The sequence below is a fragment of the Bufo bufo genome, chromosome 2, assembly GCF_905171765.1.
Source record: "Bufo bufo chromosome 2, aBufBuf1.1, whole genome shotgun sequence".
Taxonomy (NCBI): domain Eukaryota; kingdom Metazoa; phylum Chordata; class Amphibia; order Anura; family Bufonidae; genus Bufo; species Bufo bufo.
Window position 1 is genome coordinate 588,642,827 of NC_053390.1, and position 25,826 is coordinate 588,668,652.

General features: G+C 44.1%; 1 protein-coding gene across 1 annotated transcript in view; it reads right to left on the reverse strand.

The window, feature by feature from the left end:
• Nucleotides 1-896: 896 nt before the first annotated feature.
• Nucleotides 897-25,826, reverse strand: part of PAPSS1 (3'-phosphoadenosine 5'-phosphosulfate synthase 1) — a 147,530-nt gene continuing 122,600 nt past the window's right edge. The window contains exons 10-12 of the mRNA XM_040418266.1: nucleotides 15,030-15,298; nucleotides 11,752-11,981; nucleotides 897-1,795 (exon numbers count right to left, since the gene is read on the reverse strand). Of these exons, the coding sequence (XP_040274200.1) occupies nucleotides 1,657-1,795; nucleotides 11,752-11,981; nucleotides 15,030-15,298 (638 nt within the window). The 3' untranslated portion in view covers nucleotides 897-1,656. The remainder of the gene's footprint in view (nucleotides 1,796-11,751; nucleotides 11,982-15,029; nucleotides 15,299-25,826) is intronic.

Here is a 25,826-nt window from a genome sequence, read left to right on the forward strand (position 1 = left end):
CTTTATAATTTAATCAATACATTTTCATTTTTAATAGCAACAATTATGGTCGTGATCATTATATACCGCTTCAAGAACACAACCCACACCTTTAACACCAACCCCTCAATATTTCCACAAACCACACATATTCAACCCGGATACTGAGTGCCTCCCACATCTATATCTTGCATAGATCTATACTTACCTCCCCCTGTTTTTCCACAGTGACAAACTACTGGATAAAGTTATACATCAACATTACCATTCTGGACCCAAAGCAATATATGTATAAAAAGTCAGTATGCATATGAATGTATAATATATATATATATATATATATATATATATATATATATATATATATATATATATATATATATATATCTCTTTCACAATCGGGCATAGAACATTTCATTTATCTGCCAAATAACTTTATATCTTTATCATTTTGTAAATCAATATACCCTATAGATGTTGTTTTATATTCTCTCTAGATCCCTTGATAAAGGTCGTTACCAGACCGAAACGTTGGGACCACTTTCATTGCCTGTTATGTTGGTATACACTCTGGATGAAACTAAAACACAAATGGATATAAAACTGCACATTATGTATTAAAAGTATCACTTGCAAAGAACCTTTGGTGTGCCATAGATTTCTCCATTGTAAGTTTGGTCAGACCCTGCTAGGGCATCTCATTTGCTTTAGGGCTCATGCATACGAACGTATTTTCTTTTTGTGCACGTTAATTTTTTTTGCGGACCGCATGCAGAACCATTAATTTCAATGGGTCCGCAAAAAACAAACAAAAAAAAAAAAGTTACTCTGTGTGCATTCCAGTTCCATATGTCCGTTCCGCAAAGAATAGAACATGTTCTATTATTGTCTGCATTACGAACAAGGATAGGATTGTTCTATGAGGGGCCAGCTGTTCTGTTCCGCAAAATACGGAATGCACAAGGGGGTCATCCATATTTTTTGCGGATCAGTTTATGCACCGCAAAATAAATACGGTCGTGTGCATGAGCCAAAGTTAAGGTGTGCTTCAAATGGCGATTGTATTTGAAAATTCTGAATTTGCTTCTTAGCTTATTTTCATAGTGTAACAGTGCTGTCTTACAGTCCAACAGAGGCCACTGATCTCCACCATGGTTACATGCCCATTAGTAACACATTACAGATTATTAAATAGAAATCTCATGAAGATGAAGAACTGCTTTAAGAATTTTGTAAATCCTGATTTTAAAATAAGCTGTAACAGTGGTGCATAATCTGCCCTCATTATGTATAACTGCAACATACAGCTTTTTACAAGCTAAAGCTCAGAAAGTCTGGAAACTGAAGTGTGCTGGGAATGGTGAAAGTGGTTTTACTTGAACTCTGTCTTTTTTTTGGACATTCTACAAGAAAACAAAGAAACATTCATACTAAAATGTATTAGTCGCCTGCGACCCAGTGCTGGTTAGTGCAACTGAAGGTTTAAGATTGCTCATAATGGTAGTGTTCGGCAGGAGCGTTGCTAACTTAAAATTATGACGTTTCACAGTTGATTAAATTGGAGACCAATTGAAAAGCCAAACATACGGTAAAGTAGTACAAATTCTGGTCTTCAGAGACAAACAAAACCATCACTGCGGCCCACATAAAATGTAATATGAAAGATGCTAGACCGATTTAAGCTTTTTCCAAACATTTGTAGTATTCCTTCAGCACAGTCCAAGCCTTTGGTGCCATGAAACCGTCTGGGGGATTTTGTCCCTCTCGAGCCAGTTTGCGCATTCGAGTTCCGGAAATAAATTCATAGTCTTCAGCGCTGGGGACGTGAGATGAAAAAAAAAAAATAATCAAATATAACCTATAGACAGTAACAAGCATAAAAACATATAGATCCACGATGCTAAGATGCCGGAAAAGATATTGAACCTTTAGTGATCAAACTGTTTTGGGCCTTAGTGGCCAAACATTTCTTTTTTTTTTTCCATTGTCACATTTTAAGAGCTACAATTTTTTATTTTTTTTAGTCGATGAAGCCATATGAAGGCTTGTTTTTTAGCGGGACAAGTTGTAGTTTTCAATGTCACCATTTTGAGGTACAAACAACTTACTGATTAACTACATCTAAATTTTGCAGCATTCATTTCTTGGCTAAAATAACTTGATAACGTTACTCTCTAGGTCAGTATAATTACAGTGATACCAAATATATAAAGCTGAGTGTATGTGTGTGTGTGTGTCCGCACTGTCGCATTTACAAATCACAAATTTGGCACACAGGTAGATCAGGTGTCCGGGAAGGTTTTAGACCAGGTCTCAGCTCCCTAGTACGTACCGTTCCTGAGTCATTCCCAAAAAATGCATTAGCCAATAGAAGCTTGGTCACATGACCCTTATCAGCTAATAGAAGCTCGCAGGTCCTCCAGCCTCCACATACACAGTTTTACTCCAGGTTTCCATAACAACCCAGCAATTTATTTTCACTGCTATAGGAGAGCTTTAAAGGAAATCTGTCACCAGGATAAATCGCTATTGAAGTAAAGCCATGGCCTAATAGCACTTAGTACCTTATTTCAAGATGTGCTTTTGTTCCAGCAATAGATGTTTTTATCCTCTAAAAATGCAGTTTATTTGGTATGCAAATGAGCCAGTAAGGTGCCCAGAGGGGTGTCCCTCTTGCAGGACGGAGCCCAGACACACCCCCTGCCACAATGTGTGTCCCCCCTCAAAAGACTTTAAACTCTGCTCCCAGGTCCCACTAAGTCACGCCCCTGATCTGATTAGGCCACGCCCCTACCACTCCTGAGCCGACTGGGATTGAAATAATGAAGTTAAAAATCAACTTCTGTCAGCTGCAGGGGTGGGAGGGAGGGTGACTTTCTCCCTGCAGCTTACACTCAGACAGCACAGTGCTGCTGTCTTAGAGTGAGCTGTTCAATAGGACACGCCCTTGATCAGGTTAGGCCATGCCCCCTCCCACTCAGCCTACTGAGAATGAAAAAATTTAGTTAAAAATCTTTTTTCTAGGTCCTGCTAAACCACGCCCCGATCTGGTTAGACCACGGGTGACTTTCTCCCTGCAGCTCACATTCAGACAGTACAATGCTGCTGTCCTAGAGTGAGCTGTTCAAAAGGACACGCCCCCGATCCAGTAAAAACCACTGTTATGGGGGCGGGCCCCTGTGGAGGTCACTGTTAAAAGGGAAGGCTGCTGTAAAGGTCAAAGTTAGGCGGGTGGGCTGCTGTTGAGGTCCAATTTTAAGGGACGGGGCACTGTAGATGTCACTGTTCTAGTGGATAGTGTTGATATCATAACGACATATATATTTTTTTATTTTACACTTTTTTTTTTTTTTTTACATTTGCACAATAAAACCCATTATTTAAAAAACAAAAATGTTTTGCATTGCTGCATCCCAAGAACCATAACTTTTATTTTTCTTTCTACGGAGCGGTGTAAAGCCTTGCTTTTTTTTTGAAAGATTACTTGTAGGCTTCTTTTTCAGTGGTATCATTTTGGGGGACATAAGCCTTTTTAATCCCTTTGTCATATTTTATGGCAGCAAATAAGCAAAAACAGCAATTCTGGCTTTTATTTATACCGTTCACTGTACAGGATAAATTATTTGATAACTGCGTAGTGCAGGTTATTACAGATGTGGCACATTTGTATACTTAAAGCCACTTTAAAACATGCTTGAGGGAGATGAAATATCTGCCATAACCTGATTTAGGTCTATTAGGCCTCTTTCACACGACCGTATGGCTTTTTCAGTGTTTTGCGGTCCGTTTTAAACGGATCCGTTGTTCCGTTTTTTGTTTCCGTTGTGTTTCCGTTCCGTTTTTCCGTTCTGTTTTTCCGTATGGCATATACAGTATACAGTAATTTCATAGAAAAAATTGGGCTGGGCATAACATTTTCAATAGATGGTTCCGCAAAAAATGGAACGGATACGGAAGACATACGGATGCATTTCGTTTTATTTTTTGCGGACCCATAGACTTTAATGGAGCCACGGAACGTGATTTGCGGCCAAATATAGGACATGCTCTATCTTTCAACGGAAGGGAAAAACGGAAACTGAATGCATACGGAGTACATTCCGTTTTTTTGCATAACCATTGAAATGAATGGTTCCGTATACGGAACGCAAAAAACGGCCCGCAAAACGGAAAAAAAAAAAAACGGTCGTGTGAAAGAGGCCTTACTCAGACTGGTTCCTAATAGAGCCAGGTAGCTATGTATTGGGAATGAAATGCTCTGTGGTTGCCCTTCAGGCACTGTACATAAGATACATATGCCATTTATGATCCAGACCTCATACCATAACTAGCCACCCAAACTCCACAGAATACTGAGTGCACTGGAGGTGCTGAAATGAATCCTCCTACTGCATGTATAGGGATCATTCTGACAGACACATATTAGGAAACTGCTATAAACGCACTATTCATGTAGTGGAGCTCCACTGGATAACTATACATTTTACAAGAAAACTATTACTATTAATCATAACAAGTGATTAACTTGGACTGTGTTAACATTAAGACAACCCTATGAAGAGCACAAGGAAATCCCCAATTTCCAAATTGCTTATAATCATGTAACCAAGTAGCTCGGGCAAATACAATACTAAATCTTTGTAATCCTCTGTGGAGTCCGGCGGCTAACAGACAAACACGTTCATGTTAAAAGTAGCTAAAGCACCTGCTTAACGTGGGCGCCGAAAAAATTCCTGAAACAAGACGATATTTTAACTCAAACAACGGGAGTAACATGGAATGCTGTCCAAACCTCAGTAATGGTGGTCTGACCACATGAACTGGAAATAGGCTCTCCCACATGAAAGGTTATTTTGCTGGATGATTGTGTAAAAGCTTTTTAGATTAAAGAAAATGGGAGCCAGATCAGTTATGCTGTTACCTCATTCTTCATAATATATCTGTCACCACACAACATTTCAGGAATGTCTTCTGTAGCTTCAAATATACACGAGAATCATGGAATATTAGGCTTGCAAACTGCATTATGTTGCTATCCATTTACCCAAATGCTCCCAAACATGCTTTTATGGTAAAGCCAACTATGTTAAGGTAAGGGGATAGCAGATGTAGCAATGGGTGTGCCTTCATTCATTCCACAGGCTGGGGTATGGAATGTATTGCCCCTGACACCATCAATACAAAATAACAGGCTTTTATTTTTTGAGGACTAGCCAAATACAGAGGAACAAAAAGGTTTTCTTGATACTTCTCTTCCATGATGAGAGAACGTTTATAGATACAGACCACTAGCGCTATTACGGTATGAGAAAACGATAGTGCTGTAGAACACTAGCCGGTACCACTCCTCAGCGGTAATAAAATCACCTGATAATAAAATACAGTTCCCGTGCTCACTATCTGATAGAAACCTTGTGACTCTGCCGAACCACCAGCCAACTACTACTGCGTGCCAATATTGACCACAGGTACACCAGACACAGGTACACCAGACACCAGGCTCTGTCTGGAGCACACAGTGACATCACTGGAGCTAGAGAAGCTGATGAGCATCAAACAATGCAACACGTTTCGGAAAATACACTCCTTTTCCTCAGTCAGAGATATTGGTCTTCTGAATCTATCCAACTACATAGACACCTTCCAGGATTAGTGGACGTAGTTATGAAATATAGGGATGATCTGGAACTTAAAGGGGTTGTCTCACTTCAGTAAATGGCATTTATCAGGTAGACAAAGTCCATACAAAGCACTTACTAATGTATTGTGATGATCTCCATATTGCCTCCTTTGCTGGTTTGATTCATTTTTCATCACATTATACACTGCTCGCTTTCAGTGGTTACTGCCACCCTGCAATCTAGCAGTGTTGGCCATGCTTGCACACTATAGAAAAAGGCGACGGTTTCTCTGCTGGCCGGTACCGCGGGAGTGCACATAGGTTTTTATTTATAGTGTGCAACAGGGCTGTGGAGTCTGAGTCTGAGGCAATTTTGGGTACCTGGAGTCGGAGTCGGCAAAAAATGAACCGACTCCGACTCCTACCAGATTTAAATTGGAATAAAAAATAAAAAAAAGCAAGTTTAAATGTACCAATTCACAAAAAGTTATAATTAATTACCGTATTTTTCGCCCTATAAAAGACGATCCTGCCCATAAGACGCATCTAGGTTTTTGAGGAGGAAAATAGGAAAAAAATATATTTTGAACCAAAAGGTGTGCTTTTGGTGGGTTTTGAACTAATGGTGGTCTGTGGATGACACTATTATGGGGGCATCTGTGGATGGCACTGTTATGGGGGATCATTGTGGGGGGCATCTGTGGATGACACATATATAGCATCTTATCTTATGTGTCATCCACAGATCCCCCCCCATAATAGTGTCCTCGTGTAGTGAATGGGGGCCGGCATCTGTTTCTGTAATGGCAGCGGGGCCCGGTGCCTGCTTCATTCATGAAGTGGGCGGAGCAGGCTCGTGACGTAGTGAGCTATGCTACGAGCACCCACCCGGCCCCCTGACTGCCAAGAAGTTAGTAGTAAGTAGTACAGCGCTAGATTTAAGATGATTGGAATACTTTAACAATACCCACAAGTTAGATATGATTACCGTATACTACAGTGAGCGGGGCCCGGTGTAGTAGAATACAGTGACTGCACCGACCCCCGCTGCTATTACAGAAACAGATGCCGGCCCCCAGCCCCTCCTCCCTCTCAGCCTATTCACCGGACGGTCGCAGCATTCGCCCCCCATAAGACGCACTGCTATTTTTCCCCCACTTTTGCGAAAAATACGGTACTTTTCTACTGTAAGAATAAAGGCCAATGCATGCAGTGCGTCACGTTACCGCAAAACGAACACGTTAAGTGACCATGAAGAAGCATGCTTTTCATATGCTTCACTATATGGCACGCAACGCACAGTTAAGGAGTGGCAATACTTATACTTTCCATAGTGTTGTGTTCCGCTGTTACAGGGAATCCAACGCCCATGGTTAACCTAGCCTCTCACTGATAACTGATTAAGTAAATATGTTTTTTGCAGGACTAGAGACACTTGTATAAGTGAAGGGAATGGATAGTCAATAGCTCAAGACTGAAGCTGTAAACCATTTGAAAAACTGCTGTCATTCAGCTAAGGCTATAAAAACTTGTAAACTCAGACTGTTAGCTTAAACTTTAAACAGGACTATGGGATTCTACTAGGGAAATCATGTTTTACAATAAATGCCCCTTCCCCTGCCTGGATCCCCCCACTGCCCTATTAAATACAGAGGAGTCGGAGGTACCAAAAACTGAGGAGTCGGAGTCGGAGCATTTATCTACCGACTCCACAGCCCTGGTGTGCAAGCACGGCTACCACTGCTGGACTGCAGATACGAGCAGTGCATAATGTGATGGAAAAATGAATCCAGCCAGCAAAGGAGGCAATGTGGACAATCACAATACATTAGTAAGTGCCTTGTATTAACTTTCTTTACATGATAAATGCCACTTTAACCCCTTCATGACATCCACCGTATGTGTACAAGGGATGTCAGGTTTTTAAAAGATGGCACCTGCTCCGAAGCGAGCGCCATAGCCACCAGGTGCCTGCTGTTTCATACAGCAGACACTCACGGCTATTGTCCACGATCAGCAGTAATATCGACTGCAGACATTTAACCCATCAGATGCTGTGGTCAAATGTGACCACAGCATCTGAGGGCTAAAACTTGTGCTTCCAGGTAAGGCACCTGGCGATCAGGGAAGACTGTCCAGTACAGGAATGAGCCTGAACTATACTACTGTATATTACAGTTCAGGCCAGCAGGTGGCAGGACTGAACTGTAATATAGTAATTTCTGTATAGAATAATGGAGAAAATTCCAATTATTCTATACAAATGGAAATCTGAGGATTGCAAGTTGGGGTCCAATTGGGGACATAACAAAATGCAAAAAAAAGTTTAAAAAAATAAAAGTAAATAAGATCATGGGCATTGCTGTGTGCAAAAATGCCCATACTATTAAAGTATAATAAAAAATAAATGAAAAAACTCATATGGTGAATGGCACTATAGAAAAAAAGGAAAGCTTGTTAGCGATTATCGGGCAGAAAATCTGGCAGTCCAATATACCCTTAACCCCTTTGGGACACAGCCTTATTTCACCTTAAGGACCAGGCCATTTTTTACAAATCTGACCAGTGTCACTTTAAGTGGTGATAACTTTAAAACGCTTTGACTTATCTAGGCCATTCTGAGTTTGTTTTTTCGTCACATATTGTACTTCATGACACTGGTAAAATGAAGTCAAAAAACTTAATTTTTATAAAATAAAAAAATACCAAATTTACCAAAAATTTGTAAAAAATTGCACATTTCCAAGTTTCAATTTCTCTACTTCTATAATACATAGTAAAACCTCCAAAAATAGTTATTACTTTACATTCCCCATATGTCTAATTCATGTTTGGATCATTTTGGGAATGATATTTTATTTTTTTGGGGATGTTACAAGGCTTAGAAGTTTAGAAGCAAATCTTGAAATTTTTCAGAAATTTTCAAAAACCTAATTTTTAGGGACCAGTTCAGGTCTGAAGTCACTTTGCGAGGCTTACATAATAGAAACCACCCAAAAATGACCCCATTCTAGAAACTACACCCCTCAAGGTATTCAAAACTGATTTTACAAACTTTGTTAACCCTTTAGGTTTTCCACAAGAATTAATGGAAAATAGAGATACAATTTCAAAATTTCACATTTTTGGCACATTTTCCATTTTAATAATTTTTTTCCAGTTACAAAGCAAGGGTTAACAGCCAAACCAAACAATATTTATGGCCCAGATTCTGTAGTTTACAGAAACACCCCATATGTGGTCGTAAACCGCTGTACGGACACACGGCAGGGCGCAGAAGGAAAGGAATGCCATACGGTTTTTGGAAGGCAGATTTTGCTGGACTGGTTTTTTTTTACACCATGTCCCATTTGAAGCCCCCCTGATGTACCCCTAGAGTAGAAACTCCAAAAAAGTGACTCCATTTTAGAAACTACGGGATTGGGTGGCAGTATTGTTGGTACTAGTTTAGGGTACATATGATTTTTGGTTGCTCTATATTACACTTTTTGTGAGGCAAGGTAACAAGAAATAGCTGTTTTGGCACAGTTTTTATTTTTTGTTATTTACAACATTCATCTGACAGGTTAGATCATGTGATATTTTTATAGACCAGGTTGTCATGGATACCTAATATGTATACTTTTTATTTATTTAAGTAAGTTTTACACAATGATTTCTTTTTTGAAACAAAGAAAAAAATCATGTTTTAGTGTTTCCATAGTCTGAGAGCCATAATTTTTTCAGTTTTTGGGCGATTACCTTGGGTAGGGTATGATTTTTGCGGGATGAGGTGACGGTTAGATTGGTACTATTTTGGTGGGCAAACGCCTTTTTGATCGCTTGCTCTTGTCCTTTTTGTGATGTAAGGTGACAAAAAAATGGTTTATTTAGCACAGTTTTTATTTGTTTATTGTTACTTGAAACTTAATTTTTTTGGGGGAAAACTAAATTTTTTGTCCCACTTTGGGACTTGAACTTTTGGGGGTCTAATCCCTTTACAATGCATTCCAATACTTCTGTATTGGAATGCATTGGCTGTATGAGTAATACAGTGAGTATTACTCATACAGCTTCCGGCCTGTGAGATCCAGGGGGCTGGATCTCACAGGCTCGTCACAGGAAGGCAGCCCGATGCCTCAGGAAGGCATCGCGCTGCCTTCCATTCCATCGGGTCCCCCCTACAGCCCCATGGGGGCCCTATGGCACCGCCGTCCGCCGCCACTGCAATAGGTAAAAGCCGCAAATCGCAGGTCTGAATTGTCGCCGACATGGGGGGGGGGGGGGGGGGTCCCCCGCGCATTTAGCCGAGGCACCGGCTTCCGATCACCGCGCGCCGTGAAATTTGAATATCGTGCAAAGTTCATTTATTTCAACTTAAAAGGTGAAACTAACATATGAGATAGACTCATTACATGCAAAGCGAGATATTTCAAGCCTTTATTTGTTATAATTTGGATAATTATGGCTTATAGCTTATGAAACCCCAAAGTCACAATTTCAGGTACCCTTTGCTCAGGGGATATGGATTACTTACTGTGACACTTTGAGCCTAGAATATTGAACCTTTTCACAAAATTATAATTTTAAGCTGCATTTGTGCAATTCCTTTTAATTTGCATTACTGAAATAAATTTACTTTTGCATGATATTCTAATTTTTTGAGTTTCACATGTAAAGTAGAATTGGCTTAGCTAATCATAGCAACCAATCAGATTCTGCCTTTCATTTTTGACACCCTCTTTGGAAAACAGAAGGTTGAATCTGATTAGCTGCTACAGGCAACTAAGTCAGTTCTACTTTACACCAGCTTGATAAATGACCCCAAAAGTCCTTGCATTTATACAAAAGACTGGTACCGCTATAGTCAGCTGGTCTCTATTGTGACCTCAGAGTGTGGAATACACAGCCAATATTGAGAGAAGTGTGAAGTCTCTGACTTGGAAATAACTTCAAAATATGCCATAAATGCAACACAGATGCAGATCCCATCTCTGGAACTAGTACCTATGTGGAGAAAGGAGAAGTGGCTGAGCAAAAGAGCTGCTCTTCCCATTTACTTCTTCAGGAATCCTGTAGAAATACCACAAAGTCGGAAATACCCCTTTAATGCTGGAAGCAAGTATAAAACCTATAGCTAGGACTGGAGGATCTTACCCAAGCAGATTCAGATAGAACTATGGCTGATTACAGTCACTCACCCCACGAGATGCCAAATACATGATCCTGCTTTCTAGAGAGAAACCTTCAAAGTATTTCTCTACACTAAAGAGCTTGATGATTAGTGTTTTCTTAGGGCTCTTTCACACTTGCGTTCTTGTCTTCCGGCATAGAGTTCCGTCGTCGGGGCTCTATGCCGGAAGAATCCTGATCAGGATTATCCTAATGCATTCTGAATGGAGAGAAATCCGTTCAGGATGCATCAAGATGTCTTCAGTTCCGGAACGGAACGTTTTTTGGCCGGAGAAAATACCGCAGCATGCTGCGCTTTTTGCTCCGGCCAAAAATCCGGAACACTTGCCGCAAGGCCGGATCCGGAATTAATGCCCATTGAAAGGCATTGATCCGGATCCGGCCTTAAGCTAAACGTCGTTTCGGCGCATTGCCGGAGCCGACATTTAGCTTTTTCTGAATGGTTTCCATGGCTGCCAAGACGCTAAAGTCCTGGCAGCCATGGTAAAGTGTAGCGGGGAGCGGGGAGCAGTGTACTTACCTTCCGTGCGGCTCCCCGGGCGCTCCAGAGTGACGTCAGGGTGCCCCAAGCGCATGGATCATGTGATCACATGGATCACGTCATCCATGCGCATGGGGCGCTCTGACGTCATTCTGGAGCGCCCCGGGAGCCGCACGGACTGTAAGTATACCGCTCCCCCGCTCCTACTATGGCAACCAGGACTTTAATAGCGTCCTGGGTGCCATAGTAACACTGAACGCATTTGGAAGACGGTTCCGTCTTCAAATGCTTTCAGTACACTTGCGTTTTTCCGGATACGGCGTGTAATTCCGGCAAGTGGAGTACACGCCGGATCCGGACAACGCAAGTGTGAAAGAGGCCTTACTCTGAAGGGCATTGGATTTCATCAGATTCTTCAAACCATGAGTAGTTAGGAAGTTAGTCGCATGGTCCCTACCATACATTTAGCTTTGTGTTGGACATACATAAAGTAACTTACTGTGCAGAATCAAAGTAGTCCATGCACTTTTTCTTCTTGTTATAAGCGGCCACTCGGAATGGGACAATTTCCAGGGAGATGAGACCAGGAGCCATGGTGAGCACTTTGGCGCCATGTGTAGGCTCGTACAGATCCTTTCCCGTTGCTGGGTGTGGCATTCCTGCAGGATCTCTACCAACAATATAAAAATTTGCACCTGCCACCATGCGAGCTCTGCAGTGCCACTGGACCTGCATTTTGAAAGACAGCAGTGAGTGCAATGTTCAGTTACAAGTATCATTCAAACTGCAAATATTAAAAGGAGTTATCCTGGAAAAGATAATGATGACATTCTCAGGATAGGTCATCATTATCACATCAGCGGGGGTCCAAGTCCCGGCAACCCCTGCCAAACAGGTGTTTCAGGGAGCCACTGCACTCACTGAAGCTGTGGTGAACGATGCAGACCCCCGGCAGCTTTCCAAGGACAGTGCCATACATTGTATAGTGGCAGTGCTTGGTATTGCAGCTCAGCCCCACTGACTTGAAGGGGGCTGAGATGCAACTAGGCCATATGACCGATGTACAGTGATGTGAGAGATCGCAGCGCTTAAGGCCTCTCTTAATACAACAGTTAGACCATTTCAGCTTAGTACCCAGCTTGACCCAGATAAATATTTACATATTGATAAAATATAGCTTTTATTTAAAAACTTGTTAAAATTAGTTGTGAACTAATCAAAAAGGTGCTAAAAATAAACTGTCCTTTGTGTCCGATATCTGATATCTTTGTATTTAATTGCTGTTAGCGGGGATGTGCACTCTCCCTGCCAAATCACCTCGGTGCGGCTAACGATTCACTAGAAGCCAGTTACATCACTGACTCACATTAGAGCCGAGACACCCATTAGTAAATTCTCTATTCCGCGTACATGCTACGTTTGTCAGAACTAAGGACATAAAACAAACAGATCACTAAAACCTAAAGCTTCCCCCCGACATGTTTCACGAGCTAAAGGGGTTTTGGACGCCCTTGGTCTTCAAACACACTAGGAAGAACAGATCTTTTCAGCTTAATGGAATTTATTTAGACTGTGTAAACATTTTGCCCAGCTTACCATTGCCAAAAATCTTATCAATGCAATACAAATAAATCATCTAAGAATGCAGCATGCTCCATGGATGTAAACCCCAGGCACGCCTATTTGCTTGGCTACGAATGCACACAGTCCATAAAATGTTACTTTCTGCACAATGCTGATGTTATGTTCCTGGGTATCTGGCATTTGATAAAACCAATATTACCAGTAGTAACTTCAATATGTCAAGTAACAGAAAAGCTGCCAAAATGTTGGTGATTGATACAAAGTAACTTTTTTTTAAAAAGGTTGATAACACTACATTTATTGTAAGAAACGTCAAAAAACTGCACTAACTGTAAATATCATAGGGATTTTGTAGAAAGCTGCCCCCTTCCTGAGTCTGACAGAATTAGGGAGGAAAACTATTCAGACTTTAGAAACAAAAAAAAAAAAATTAAAAAATCAAGAAATAAAGCCATGGGCTGCAAACAGTCTGTAGCCCATTCATTGGCGTGCATGGATTTACCATGGCTTCCCTAGCCATTGTGGCTGCTTACATCAGGAACAACTGTGATAGAGAAAGTATATAAAAGCCTTACATATGTTATGACATTAAACAAATTCATCTTACATCTCCAATCAGCGTAAAATACTATCCACCAGCTATGCAATATTGTTTAACAAAGTCAAGGTTAAGAAAAAAGTAAAAGACAGCCTGTAAATCATTTTCTTTTACAGACAAATGGTATAATGTCTTCTCTATGACCCAAAGAAAATGATTAAAGCGAGGGATGGGTTTTATATTATTGTTATTTTTTGGCAAAAGAGACTATGTTGGCAAGGCTTTGTCTGAAGTCATTGGAAAATACAGCTAGTATTGAGGGATTTTGTTTTTCATTACTTTTCTCCAAAGATGACGCAGGGAAATTAGGGATATAACTGCTTTCAAACAAAGAAAATTTTTGCCTTTAAATGGCAACTGATTGTGGAGACAAACTGAGTAGGAAAAGGCAAATGCTCTGATGTTACTGTTCCATTCTATAAGAAGGTTCTACAAGAAAAGCTACTAAAGTAGACCTAATGCTAATGACTTGTGACATTACAGCCATTGGTATTGGTATCATGAGAGACCTTGCCATTGTCGCTTGCTACTTATTCTCCCAGAAGGAAACTGTGAAGTTCCCACACTAACTGTAGTGAGGACTTGAGCCTAAAGGTGTGAATTCCAAAATGACTCCATTCAATACTTAGAATTTCCCCTAACACTTTACGGACATCAAAAAGGTATTTAAAAAAAAAAAGTTTAAAACTTAATGTGTTGCTTGTCTGGACAGTTATGAACAGTTGTGTCCCTATTCTTTAAAGAAAGTCTTTCACCTATACTGAGCATTATAGAACACTAACACCATTATCTGCATTATAGTCCCCATATTAGAATGCTACTTACTGTTTAGCTGTCAGTCGCTTATTTTCTGTAAAAAACACTTTTATTCAATATGCAAATTAGGTCTGAAGGTGCCCAGGGGCGGCGTGCAAGCGGCCGGTGCCCATGCCCCTCTTTGCTTTTCATTTGAAACCCCTCCCCTTTCACCACTCTGGCCCGCCCTAGGTTCTTCTGCTTACCTCCTCCTTTCAGTGTGAAATCCCAAGCCTGCGCCGTGCATCCGAATCTCCGCGCTTGCGCACAGCATTACCCATTATGGGCATCGGCATCCGAGAGTTTAATGCGCATGCGCCGCCCCGGCCCTTTTCCGGCTTTAGTACAGCTCTCTGATGCGGCTGTTTACTTCCGTCGGCTAGATCGGGATGTTGGGGCCGATGCATGCGCATTAACCGATCGGATGCCGATGCCCATAATGGGTAATGCTGTGCGCAGGCGCGGAGATTTGGATGCACGGCGCAGGCGCGGGATTTCACACTGAAGGGGGAGGTAAGCAGAAGAACCTAGGGCGGGCCAGAGTGGTAAAAGGGGAGGGGTTTCAAATGAACAGAAAAGAGGGGCCCTTCAGACCTACTTTGCATATTGAATAAAAGTGTTTTTTAAAGAAAATAAGCGACGGACAACTAAACAGTAAGTAGCATTCCAATATGGGGACTATAATGCAGATAATGGTGTTAGTGCTCTATAATGGTCAGTATAGGTGAAAGACTCCTTTTAAAGAAAAGCAACATCTAGTTTATATAAGCATGGAGATAATGACCAAAGATTCAACTTACTTCTGTTGGACCTGCATACATCATGGGTGATGGAAAGATGGCTACCACCGTTGTTTCTGGGTCAAGGACGCCTTCTTCAAGGACAGCAGCATGTTGTTTCATGCGCCACATTAAGGGTACATCATCATCTTTTGTCCATCCTCCTAGTGGGTGAAGTAAAAGGACTGGTCGTCGGTAGCCTCGTTCCAGCAGCTGCTTGTGGGTATCTTGCATCAACAGTGCATGTCCATTATGAACAGGGTTACGCAGCTGGAAGGCAAAGACTGCATCTAAAAGCAGAAGAGAACACTTAAAGAGGATTTTCCAGTGTAATGTAAATACAGGGTCAACAAATTATTGTAGATGTTGAAAGCCAGTTCATGCATTTCAGGAGCCAGTTTCTATAGTATACAGTAAAAAGGAAATCACATAAATATCAATACAAGTACCCTGTGGTATTATTTATAGCAGCAGCAAAAAGATCTTGAAAACAGTAAAAGTAAAAAATATACTTGGACTGTGTAAACCAGTAAATAGAAGCTAATAAAAAATTGAGATTCGTCAGTGGTTTATATCTTTTAACGGCTAACTGAAATGATGACACAATTGCAAGCTTTTGAGACTACTTAGGCCTCCTCACAAGGCCTTAAAGGGGTATTCCAGCTGGTTGAGGTTAACCCCTACCCACAGTCCGAGCAAGTGGACTAAAACGTTGCACGGGTGAACAAAAGGACAATTTTTTCAGTATATGGAGGTGCCATGGAATTTCTTCTATATTTTAATCAGGTGATTTTGTCGGAATCCATATCTGCTGGCACTTCTTATATTCACAAAAGACCATGGGTATATGCTGCCACTAGGAGGCGACACTAGGGGAAAAAAGTGCTAGCTCCTCCCCTCAGCTATACCCCTCCTGCAGAAACTAAGCTAATTCGTTTGTACAAAAGCAGTAGGAGCAGGCAGGAGAAGCTAACAGAAAACAATAAAAAGTAAGAAAAGCGAAGATGGGTCAGAATCAAAAACCGGAGGGACCCATCAAGGAGCGCCAGCAATGTACTTATGGGGTGGGAGCTGTGTCCCCCAATGAACTCAGCGAGAAAATGATTTTACGCACAAAAAAAAAAATCCTACTTTCCATGGGACGTTAAAGAGCAGTACCATGGGGAGGGAACAAGAACAGAACAAATCCAAGACCGGTCATAGTGCCCTGCACAGAAATGCAGGGGAGGACATACCCAGAACCCTGAAAAGGCACAGGAAGAATCATTACCAGGAAGGCCAGCCAGAGAGCGGCTAAACACGCAGAGGCTCCGGCTGGGCAGAAGAAGAACAGTCAAGGGAATAGAAGTCACGGCTTAGGAGACTGCAGAAGATACAGGAGAGAGAGAGAGAGAGAGAGAGAGAGAGAGAGAGAGAGAGAGAGAGAGAGAGAGAGAGAGAGAGAGAGAGAGACCTAGCCTGGATACAGAAGACTTCTGAGGAAGTGATATTCATGGGTCAAAACCACTGAAAAAAACACGCTAGAGCCATTAACAGACACAACATGGTGTGAGAAGAAAAAAGGGGGGCTAGAGAACCTGGATGACAGGCATGAAAATGGCCCACAAGAAAAAGTTCTTGAGGGAGTGAAGAAAGTCAGTGGGAACAGGGCAGTAAGACAGACCCAAACCACAAAAAAAGGAGAGGAGTAACCTGGCAGGAAAAAAATGTGTCCTCCGGAAGCAAAAACATCCGCTTCAGACCTACGGCCAAGGGGTTTGCTGCATAAGAGTGTTCCCCAAGGGGAGGTAGATAGAGGGGGACCTTAAATTTCAGAACAAGAGAGGAGAGAGGCCGTCAGATACATCATGGAAGGCTGCCTGAAGTGGCAAACCTAATCGGAAGCTGAAAATAAAAACACCTAGGCCAAGGGGAGGAAAATATGAAGGTTGTGTAAACTAATCAGACACTGTCGACCGCCACTGCGGACAACCCCGCCTAAAGAAGAAAAGAATGGGGTTGTCCGAGGAATGCACAAAACAGGCCGAAAGGAACCAGAGATGGCATAAATACTGCGCCAGAAAGGGAGTGTGGACACCGAACTCCACAAGTCCCAGAAAAAAAACAAACAAACTGGTAACAGAATAAATACCACCCGCGCAGGCACTCTACAGCAGAAAGGGGGCATACGAGAACTCAATGGCTATGGCAACTGGCCGAGCAGGCAGAAACAGTATCTGGCGAAAGTGCTGCGGAAGGGGAGAAGTAGAAGAGGCTGATTTGGCTCAGTAGGGAACCAGCATTTAGGGGTGACAACAAGGACAGTACGACAGCCCTACCCGGGGAGGGGAGCCATGCAACAATTCACATATGCAAACTGAATAAGTGCATACCCAAAACCAAAAGGAGGCAACGCTGATGCTGTCACCGTAGTAGATGGTAGAGGTAATGCACTACATGTGAAGGGAAGAAGGCGCGAAGCCAGCGCCATAGAAATCGGCAGGTTATACCATGCACAGAAAATCGTACTAATACTCACGAGAAGTGAGCAAACCCACCAGCTGCAGCATGTCATGGTATGGGCAGATGACCGCACTATAGGGAATAAGAGTACCTGTTAGCAAGCACCTCAGGTACACCATACATATAAGACCTGGAGGATCTATCGCACCAGGTGATGGCAGAACACGAGCACAGTGCCACCTGTAGAAGAAGGAAATTTACGCACAATCACAGCTACAACTAGCGAAAAGGTTCTACCCCTAGAAGGAGGAATAGTGCACAGATACCACACAAAACACCAGGGCAGATACTCCACATGGGGAAAGGGGATGCGGTAAAAACGATGAACACAAATACTCCCCCTGGGACGGAGTCAAACAGTAGTGGCCACGGAACAGGAGTAGCCATAAAAACTATGGTCTCTAGGGCCAGAGGAGAGGCTCCCCCTGAGAATGAGGCCAAACAGCAGTAGTCACCAAGAAAATGGTGCTAGCGCAATCCTCCACTTGAGAAGGAAGGAAACTGGCAAGCAGTGTAGACGTTCCACCTACTGACAGAGAATGGACGCCGAGTGTGTTGAGTCAACAGCCCTTCAGCTACAGTCCTACCTGGAAGACAGAGGCTGCCATGCAGGTGCCCGTCACCAATCCAATCCAAACGATGACTACCTGAGGAAGGGGATAGTGTGGTGTAGTCATAGTATCCAGTAGAAGTGCCAAAATACCACCTATGACGGGGGATAAGGCGACTGTAGGGACTGAGTTTAGCAACAGGCCATAAATGGAACAGGATGCAATGCGACAAGGAAAAAGAGAGAGTAGTCAACGTTCAAGTGACTACTCCACCTAAGAAAGACGAAAAAATGCGATAGGATAGACAGCTTCCAGAGATAGTGAATCACGCCGACGGAAGAGGGGAACCCGACAAGATGTACCGGGTCCACTGGTAGTGTAAGCACTACTGGTTGTGCAACTACTCCGCCAATGGAAGGAGGATAATGCTACAGGATCTGCAGTATGCAATTGTGGTGCAACTAATCCACCTACAGCAGTGGTGCCCAACCATTTTTCATCTGAGGGCCGCACTAGACTTGGTATAAATTTCGCGGGCCGGAACCAGGTAGCTTTGCCAGAAAGAAATGCAAACGCTGTGAGGGGGCACGTGTGAGCATTACTACTGTGAAGAGGGCACATATCTGGCATAACTACTGTGAGGGGGCACATATCTGGGCATAACTATTGTGAGGAGGGCACATATCTGGGCATAACTACTGTGAGGGGGCACATATCTGGGCATAACTACTGTGAGAAGGGCACATATCAGGGCATAACTATTGTGAGGAGGGCACATATCAGGGCATAACTACTGTGAGGGGGCACATATCTGGGCATAACTACTGTGAGGGGGCACATATCTGGGCATAACTACTGTGAGGGGGCACATATCTGGGCATAACTACTGTGAGGGGGCACATATCTGGGCATAACTACTGTGAGGGGGCACATATCTGGGCATAACTACTGTGAGGGGGCACATATCTGGGCATAACTACTGTGAGGGGGCACATATCTGGGCATAACTACTGTGAGGGGGCACATATCTGGGCATAACTACTGTGAGGGGGCACATATCTGGGCATAACTACTGTGAGGGGGCACATATCTGGGCATAACTACTGTGAGGGGGCACATATCTGGGCATAACTACTGTGAGAAGGGCACATATCAGGGCATAACTATTGTGAGGAGGGCACATATCTGGGCATAACTACTGTGAGGGGGCACATATCTGGGCATAACTACTGTGAGGGGGCACATATCTGGGCATAACTACTGTGAGGGGGCACATATCTGGGCATAACTACTGTGAGGGGGCACATATCTGGGCATAACTACTGTGAGGGGGCACATATCTGGGCATAACTACTGTGAGGGGGCACATATCTGGGCATAACTACTGTGAGGGGGCACATATCTGGGCATAACTACTGTGAGGGGGCACATATCTGGGCATAAATACTGTGAGGGGGCACATATCTGGGCATAACTACTGTGAGGGGGCACATATCTGGGCATAACTACTGTGAGAAGGGCACATATCAGGGCATAACTATTGTGAGGAGGGCACATATCAGGGCATAACTATTGTGAGGAGGGCACATATCAGGGCATAACTACTGTGAGGGGGCACATATCTGGGCATAACTACTGTGAGGGGGCACATATCTGGGCATAACTACTGTGAGGGGGCACATATCTGGGCATAACTACTGTGAGGGGGCACATATCTGGGCATAACTACTGTGAGGGGGCACATATCTGGGCATAACTACTGTGAGGGGGCACATATCTGGGCATAACTACTGTGAGGGGGCACATATCTGGGCATAACTACTGTGAGGGGGCATGTGTGAGCATTACATCTGTGAAGAGGGCACATATCTTGGCATTATTACTGTGTGGGGGCATGTGATGTATACATGTGTGTAATGTATGTAGTGCAGTATGTGATGATCACACACTGCACTACATACATTACACACATGTATACATCACATACTGCACTGTCACCTTCTTCTGCAGGTCTACCTTGATGTCTGGTCTTTAGGCTTCAGTCAGATCCTCCACCGCCATGCTTGCGCAGTGTGCCCGGCACCACCAGGAGCTGGCCCCTCCTCCTTTCATCTCCCGCCGGCTTCTCTTACAGCAGGGCGCTCTATCACTCCAGTGCCCACCCAATCTTAACAATCAGGGGCGTAGCTATAAATGACTGGGCCCCATAGCAAAAAAAACTATGGGCCCCCCCTCCCAGATCTCCCACCCCCACATACCTATCGGACCTCCCACCCCTTCCAGAGCTCCCACCCAAACACCCCCTAAGTGTCCTCCACAGATTCCCCCCCCTTCAGTGTTCTCCACAGATCCCCCCCCCCCTTCAGTGTCCTCCACAGATCCCCCCCCTCAGTGTCCTCCACAGATCCCCCCCCCCCTTCAGTGTCCTCCACAGAGCCCCCCTCTTCAGTGTCCTCCACAGATATCCCCCCCTTCAGTGTCCTCCACAGATATCCCCCCTTCAGCGTCCTCCACAGATATCCCCCCTTCAGCGTCCTCCACAGATTTCCCCCCCACCCAGAGCCGCTTCCTAGCTAATTTATTCACTGCACTTGTCTCTGTGAAATTGAAGAGAAGCGCCGTAATATCGCACAGGCGCACTGGCAGAGGCCAGGAAGACTGTGCATGCGCACTTCGATGCCTCTGCCAGTGCGCCTGTGCGAGATTACGGCGCTTCTCTTCAATTTCACAGAGGCAAGTGCAGTGAATAAATTAGCTAGGAGGCGGGGCTGGGCAGGGAGATTGCAGGCACAGGCAGCATCGCTTTGCTGCCTGTGCCGTTTGCAGCGCACCCTGCGCTGATAAAGTCCGGTCACTGCGCGGGCCGCATGACACGGCTTCGCAGGCCGCATTTGGCCCGCGGGCCATAGGTTGGGCATCACTGACCTACAGTATAGAAGGGGGAAATCCGAAAGTACAGATGATAACCAGTGTTACTCCTGCCTGCAGAGGAGGTAATGCAACATGACGTATGGTATCCGGTGAAAGTGCAGTTACCCACCTAATGAAGGCGGGTAGTGCGATAGTCTGTATAGAAACCAGTGGTAGTGCAACTACTCTATGGAAAGAGGGTAATACCACAAAATGTACAGTATCCGGAGTAAGTGCAAATACTCCTACTAAGGAAGGAGAGGAATGCTAGCGGAAGTATAGGATCCAGTTATAGTGCAACTACTCAGCCTATGGAAGGAGGGTAATGCTACAGGATGTCCGGTATCCAGTGGTGGTGTAACTAGTCAGCCTATGGAAAGAGGACAATGCTACCTGATGTATAGAAGCCAACGGGAGGTGCAAATACTCTGCCTAAGGCCTCATGCACACGGCCGTGTTCCGCGGCCGAGAGCGGTCCGTGGTAACCCGGCCGGGATTCCTTCTGACAGCAGGGGCGCACGGCGTCATTGGTTGCTATGACGCCGTGCACTTCATGCCGCCGCTGCTGTACAGTGATACACTCGTATACGAGTGTATCACTGTACAGCAGCGGCGGCATGAAGCGCACGGTGTCATAGCAACCAATGACGCCATGCGCCCCTGCTGTCAGAAGGAATCCCGGCCGGGTTACCACGGACCGCTCTCGGCCGCAGAACACGGCCGTGTGCATGAGGCCTAAGAAAGGAGAGTGATGATACAGAATGAATAGAATCACGAGGCAAGTGCAAACACTCCATCAATTAAAAAAGGAGGGTAATACTACAAGCTGAAAGGAACCCAATGGAAGTGCAAGTACTCCGCCCATGGAAGGAGGGTAATGCTACAGGCTGCATAGAATACAGTGGTCAAGCTATTACTCTGCCTATGGAAAGATGGTAATAGCTCGACCAATGGTAAAGCCATTACGCTGCTTATGGAAGAAAGACAATGCTATGGGCTGTACAATATCCAGTGGTAGTGCAAGTACCCCGCCTATGAAGGAAGAGTAATGCTAAAGACTGTACGGTATCCAGTGCAAATGCAATTACTCCACCTAAGAAGGAAGGCAATGCCACTGGAGAGCCGCAGTTTGAGGATGCCTGCTGTACGGTATCCAGGGCAAGTGCAATTACTCCACCTATGGAAGAAGGGTAATGCTTACAGGCAGTACAGCATCCAGTGCAAGTGGAATTACTCCGCCTAAGGAAGGAGGGTAATGCTACAGGTTGTATGGTATCCAGTGCAAATGCAATTACTCCGCCTATGGAAGGAGGGTAATGCTACAGGCAGTACAGCATCCAGTGCAAGTGGAATTACTCCGCCTAAGGAAGAAGGGTAATGCTACAGGATGTACAGGGTCCAGTAGTAAGCGCACATATTCAGCCTAAGGAAGAAGGGGAATGTGACAGGATCTGTTAGTAGTGAAACGACTTCGCCTATAGAACTACAGGGAATGCGGTATTCAGTGGTAGTGCAAGACGGCTGCTTATGGAAGGAAAGTAGCGCTACTGGACATATGTATCCAGCGGTACTGCGAGTATCCAGCTGTAGTGGTAAGAACACTGACTATGGAATGGTAGACTATGGGAACTAGGTCCAGAATAGGACCAGATAGCTCCGAGGATTAATTATATACGGTATATAGTTTTTAATTGCATACAGCTCAAATCTAAGCCCCCAGCTGTCTCGAGTCCAGGAAGCATTTTGCACCGCGCAATAGTACTGAAGGCAAGAAAAGGGTTAAGCCCAGGGGCGGTGCTTATTGGCCGCTGGTGGGAGGAAGAAACAGTTCCCGTCCCTGAAAAAGTCTTGAAGATGCGTCCTATGTAGGCCACATAGCCGGGGCCTGGAGTACAGACGGAGCCGACCGGTTGCGGCGGCAATGCAGGGAGGGAGCGGGAGAGCAAACCTGCGACATACTCCGGCTGGCTTATTACAATAAGCCGGCAGCTAGGGAACTGCCGCGGGGAGCCGGATGGGGGTAGGCCGCAGAGAAGCCGGAGCCCCGAATACCAGTGGAAGACATGGACCGGAACGCTGGGAATAAGCAGAAGGTGGCTACACATGAAGTCTCCCCTTATTCAGGGATGCCTGACGAAACTGAGGCCTCAGGGGAAGGTAAGCAGGCCTCTGTGGGGGATATTTACATGGGAAAACCTGAGAAGGGGGAGGGAGGAGGAGTGGGGCCTTGGGGACTGAGAAAATACTCACCCGTCTGGCGTTTTCTGCCCCCCTGGCTCCAGCCGGGTCACCAGCTTCGGTGTGTTACCCCTTGGTGAGGGTAGCTACACCGGTAATAGAGGGGACTTAGCGGAGGCCGGACCTGGTGACCCGAAGGCTGTCAGGATCCAGAGGCTTTAGGAACCTCAGGTCCTTCTTGCCTTCTGGAGACTGGGAACAAGCAGCGGGCTTGGGAACCCCTGGACTCCCGTCTCTTGGGTGGGAATGCAGGCAGCTTGGGGACTGCCAGCAGCACAGCTAAAGGAAAGAAAGAGAGAAAAATGAAAAAAATAAAAAAATAAAATAATCTACAGACCTGCAAAGCAGGGGGTCTGCCTGCTATGGACACTAAGCTAAAACTGATTAGCTCAGTGTCTGAGGGGAGGAGCCAACACTTTTTTTGCTTAGTGTCGCCGCCTAGTGGCAACAGCTATACCCATGGTCTTCTGTGTCCCCCAATGATACGAGTGAGAAATTTGTGTTAGGTCTCTAAATGCATTTCTATACATTTGAAAATAGGTAAACTGACGCATACTGCCTGAAGAATGCCAAAAGAAAACCCTTTCAACTTTCTGAAATTAGGTGAAGAATGTACTGTACGCTACACGTAGGGGAGAAACATGATGTGAACAGTCTTCAGTTGATTAGCAAATCTTCATGAATAGCTGATTTAACAGTGGGCTATACTAACACCCATTGTGGTCTTCATTTTTTTTATGCCAACAGGACTAAGATCTGCAGCTTTCTGCTGATTACAAACATTCAGGGGACCAAGGGAGGTAACCTGCTATACGACTCTGCATAGAGATAGTTAGGCAGAAACTACATTTATAAACTCAAGCTTTAAATCCAAAAAACTGTCTTGCACTGACCACCACAATTGACAAAACATAAACCTGCCTTTGCTTAGTGTAGACCACAATGCAGAAACGTCTAGTGTAACAAAGCCAAAATGCTTACGGCACTCCTGAACAGGAAAATCCTCTTCATAACCATAGACCATCCAAAAGCTAACTCTGGAGGCCAAGGCTATGCTTTACAGAAATAATTAGTCACGCATAAAAGTGCCAAACTGCAATTCACTGAGAAATAGGGTGGATTATTTACTCATGTAAAACACTTTGATATCTCAAGACTCCTGTCCAGGAGACATGAGAAAAGTCTGTTTCTTTGCACTATAGTTTCAACTTCCAGCCAATTTGGAAATTCTGTCAACTTTGAAGAATAAGAGATAATGTGCAGGTAATGGGTAACCGTAATGCAAAAAATGTGTTTTACTTGGGTTATTGTGGCTCATTCTTATCAAACTAAGAGAACAACAAATTGCTAGCATCAGCTGAGTAAATGATCACACTGTTTAAAAATTACAAGTCGGCCAGTAGGAAGAGACATCACATATCTTTTTTCCACTAATCATACATCAGTGGAAAAACAATGGAGACATGCACTACTTTGGGCCATGAGGTAGACCAAACACGTCCATTGAGGTCTACGGTTTCGTGAAAACCACTGACAGAACACGAATGGCATCCGATTGGTATTCGCTCACCATTGGAAGGAAACCCCTTATTCAGCCTAGAAGTGCAAGTGGAATACGCATGCCAAGCGGAAAATTTACTCAGAGTTGCTCAGTTCGGGCTCGTTCATATCACATTCTGCCCCTACATTCATTGTATAAACTGGCAAAAGTTTGCAGCAGATATAAAAAAATGAAAACAGGTCTCCATTCTCCCAACAAAGGCTAAAAGAGTAAATGAAGTCAATAGAGATGTTTGGCTTCAGGCTGGTTTACAATTTTTTTTATTTTTTTACTAAATAGATAGAAAAGTGTAGACAACTATACTTTTTATGTACAGCGTGCCTATTCACTGGCACACAGCAGAGCATTCACTTAAAGGTGTAAGTCAAGCAATATTCCTGACTAAGTCTGCCGGCAGTGTCTAAACTGATGTGAATGGGCACTTAAAGGCGTCGCCCAGGTGTTTTCTCATGTTCTCAATGGGAACTATGAAGATAGCTATACTTACCTGCTCCGAGCCACTCTGTACAGGCTCATTGGCTCCCAGACTGTCTTCACCGGACTTCTGGTCCCCCGCATGTAATTTAACTGCAAAGATGGGTAATGTGCACCACTGCAGTGAATGATATGTCACCATTCGGCATGTCACTTATGGATCACGTCCTGCTTGGGGACACGTCACCTCTGAGGCCAAGGAACCAGAACAGATTTGCGGTGAGCAGTTCCACTGGGGGTTTTCTAACCTTTACTAGACGTAGTTAAGTACCCCTGCTTTAGTATAATAAAGAACTCTTTCGCAGACAAGCACTCCAATCCAGAACAGCACTAAAATCAGAACATTTTTTTCACGACACTGTATTATTAGTATAAACGAGACTTCATCCACAAACTCGATAGGAATCCATTGGGATCTAAACAGGAATCCTGTCCATACAGGAGCAATTTAATGTGTAGACTGTAAAGGTGCACTTTTGTTAACCACTTCACATCCGGGCCATTTGCCCCCTTCCTGACCAGGTCTAATTTTGCAAATTTGACATATCTGATTCTCACTTTATGTGGTAATAACTTTGGAAC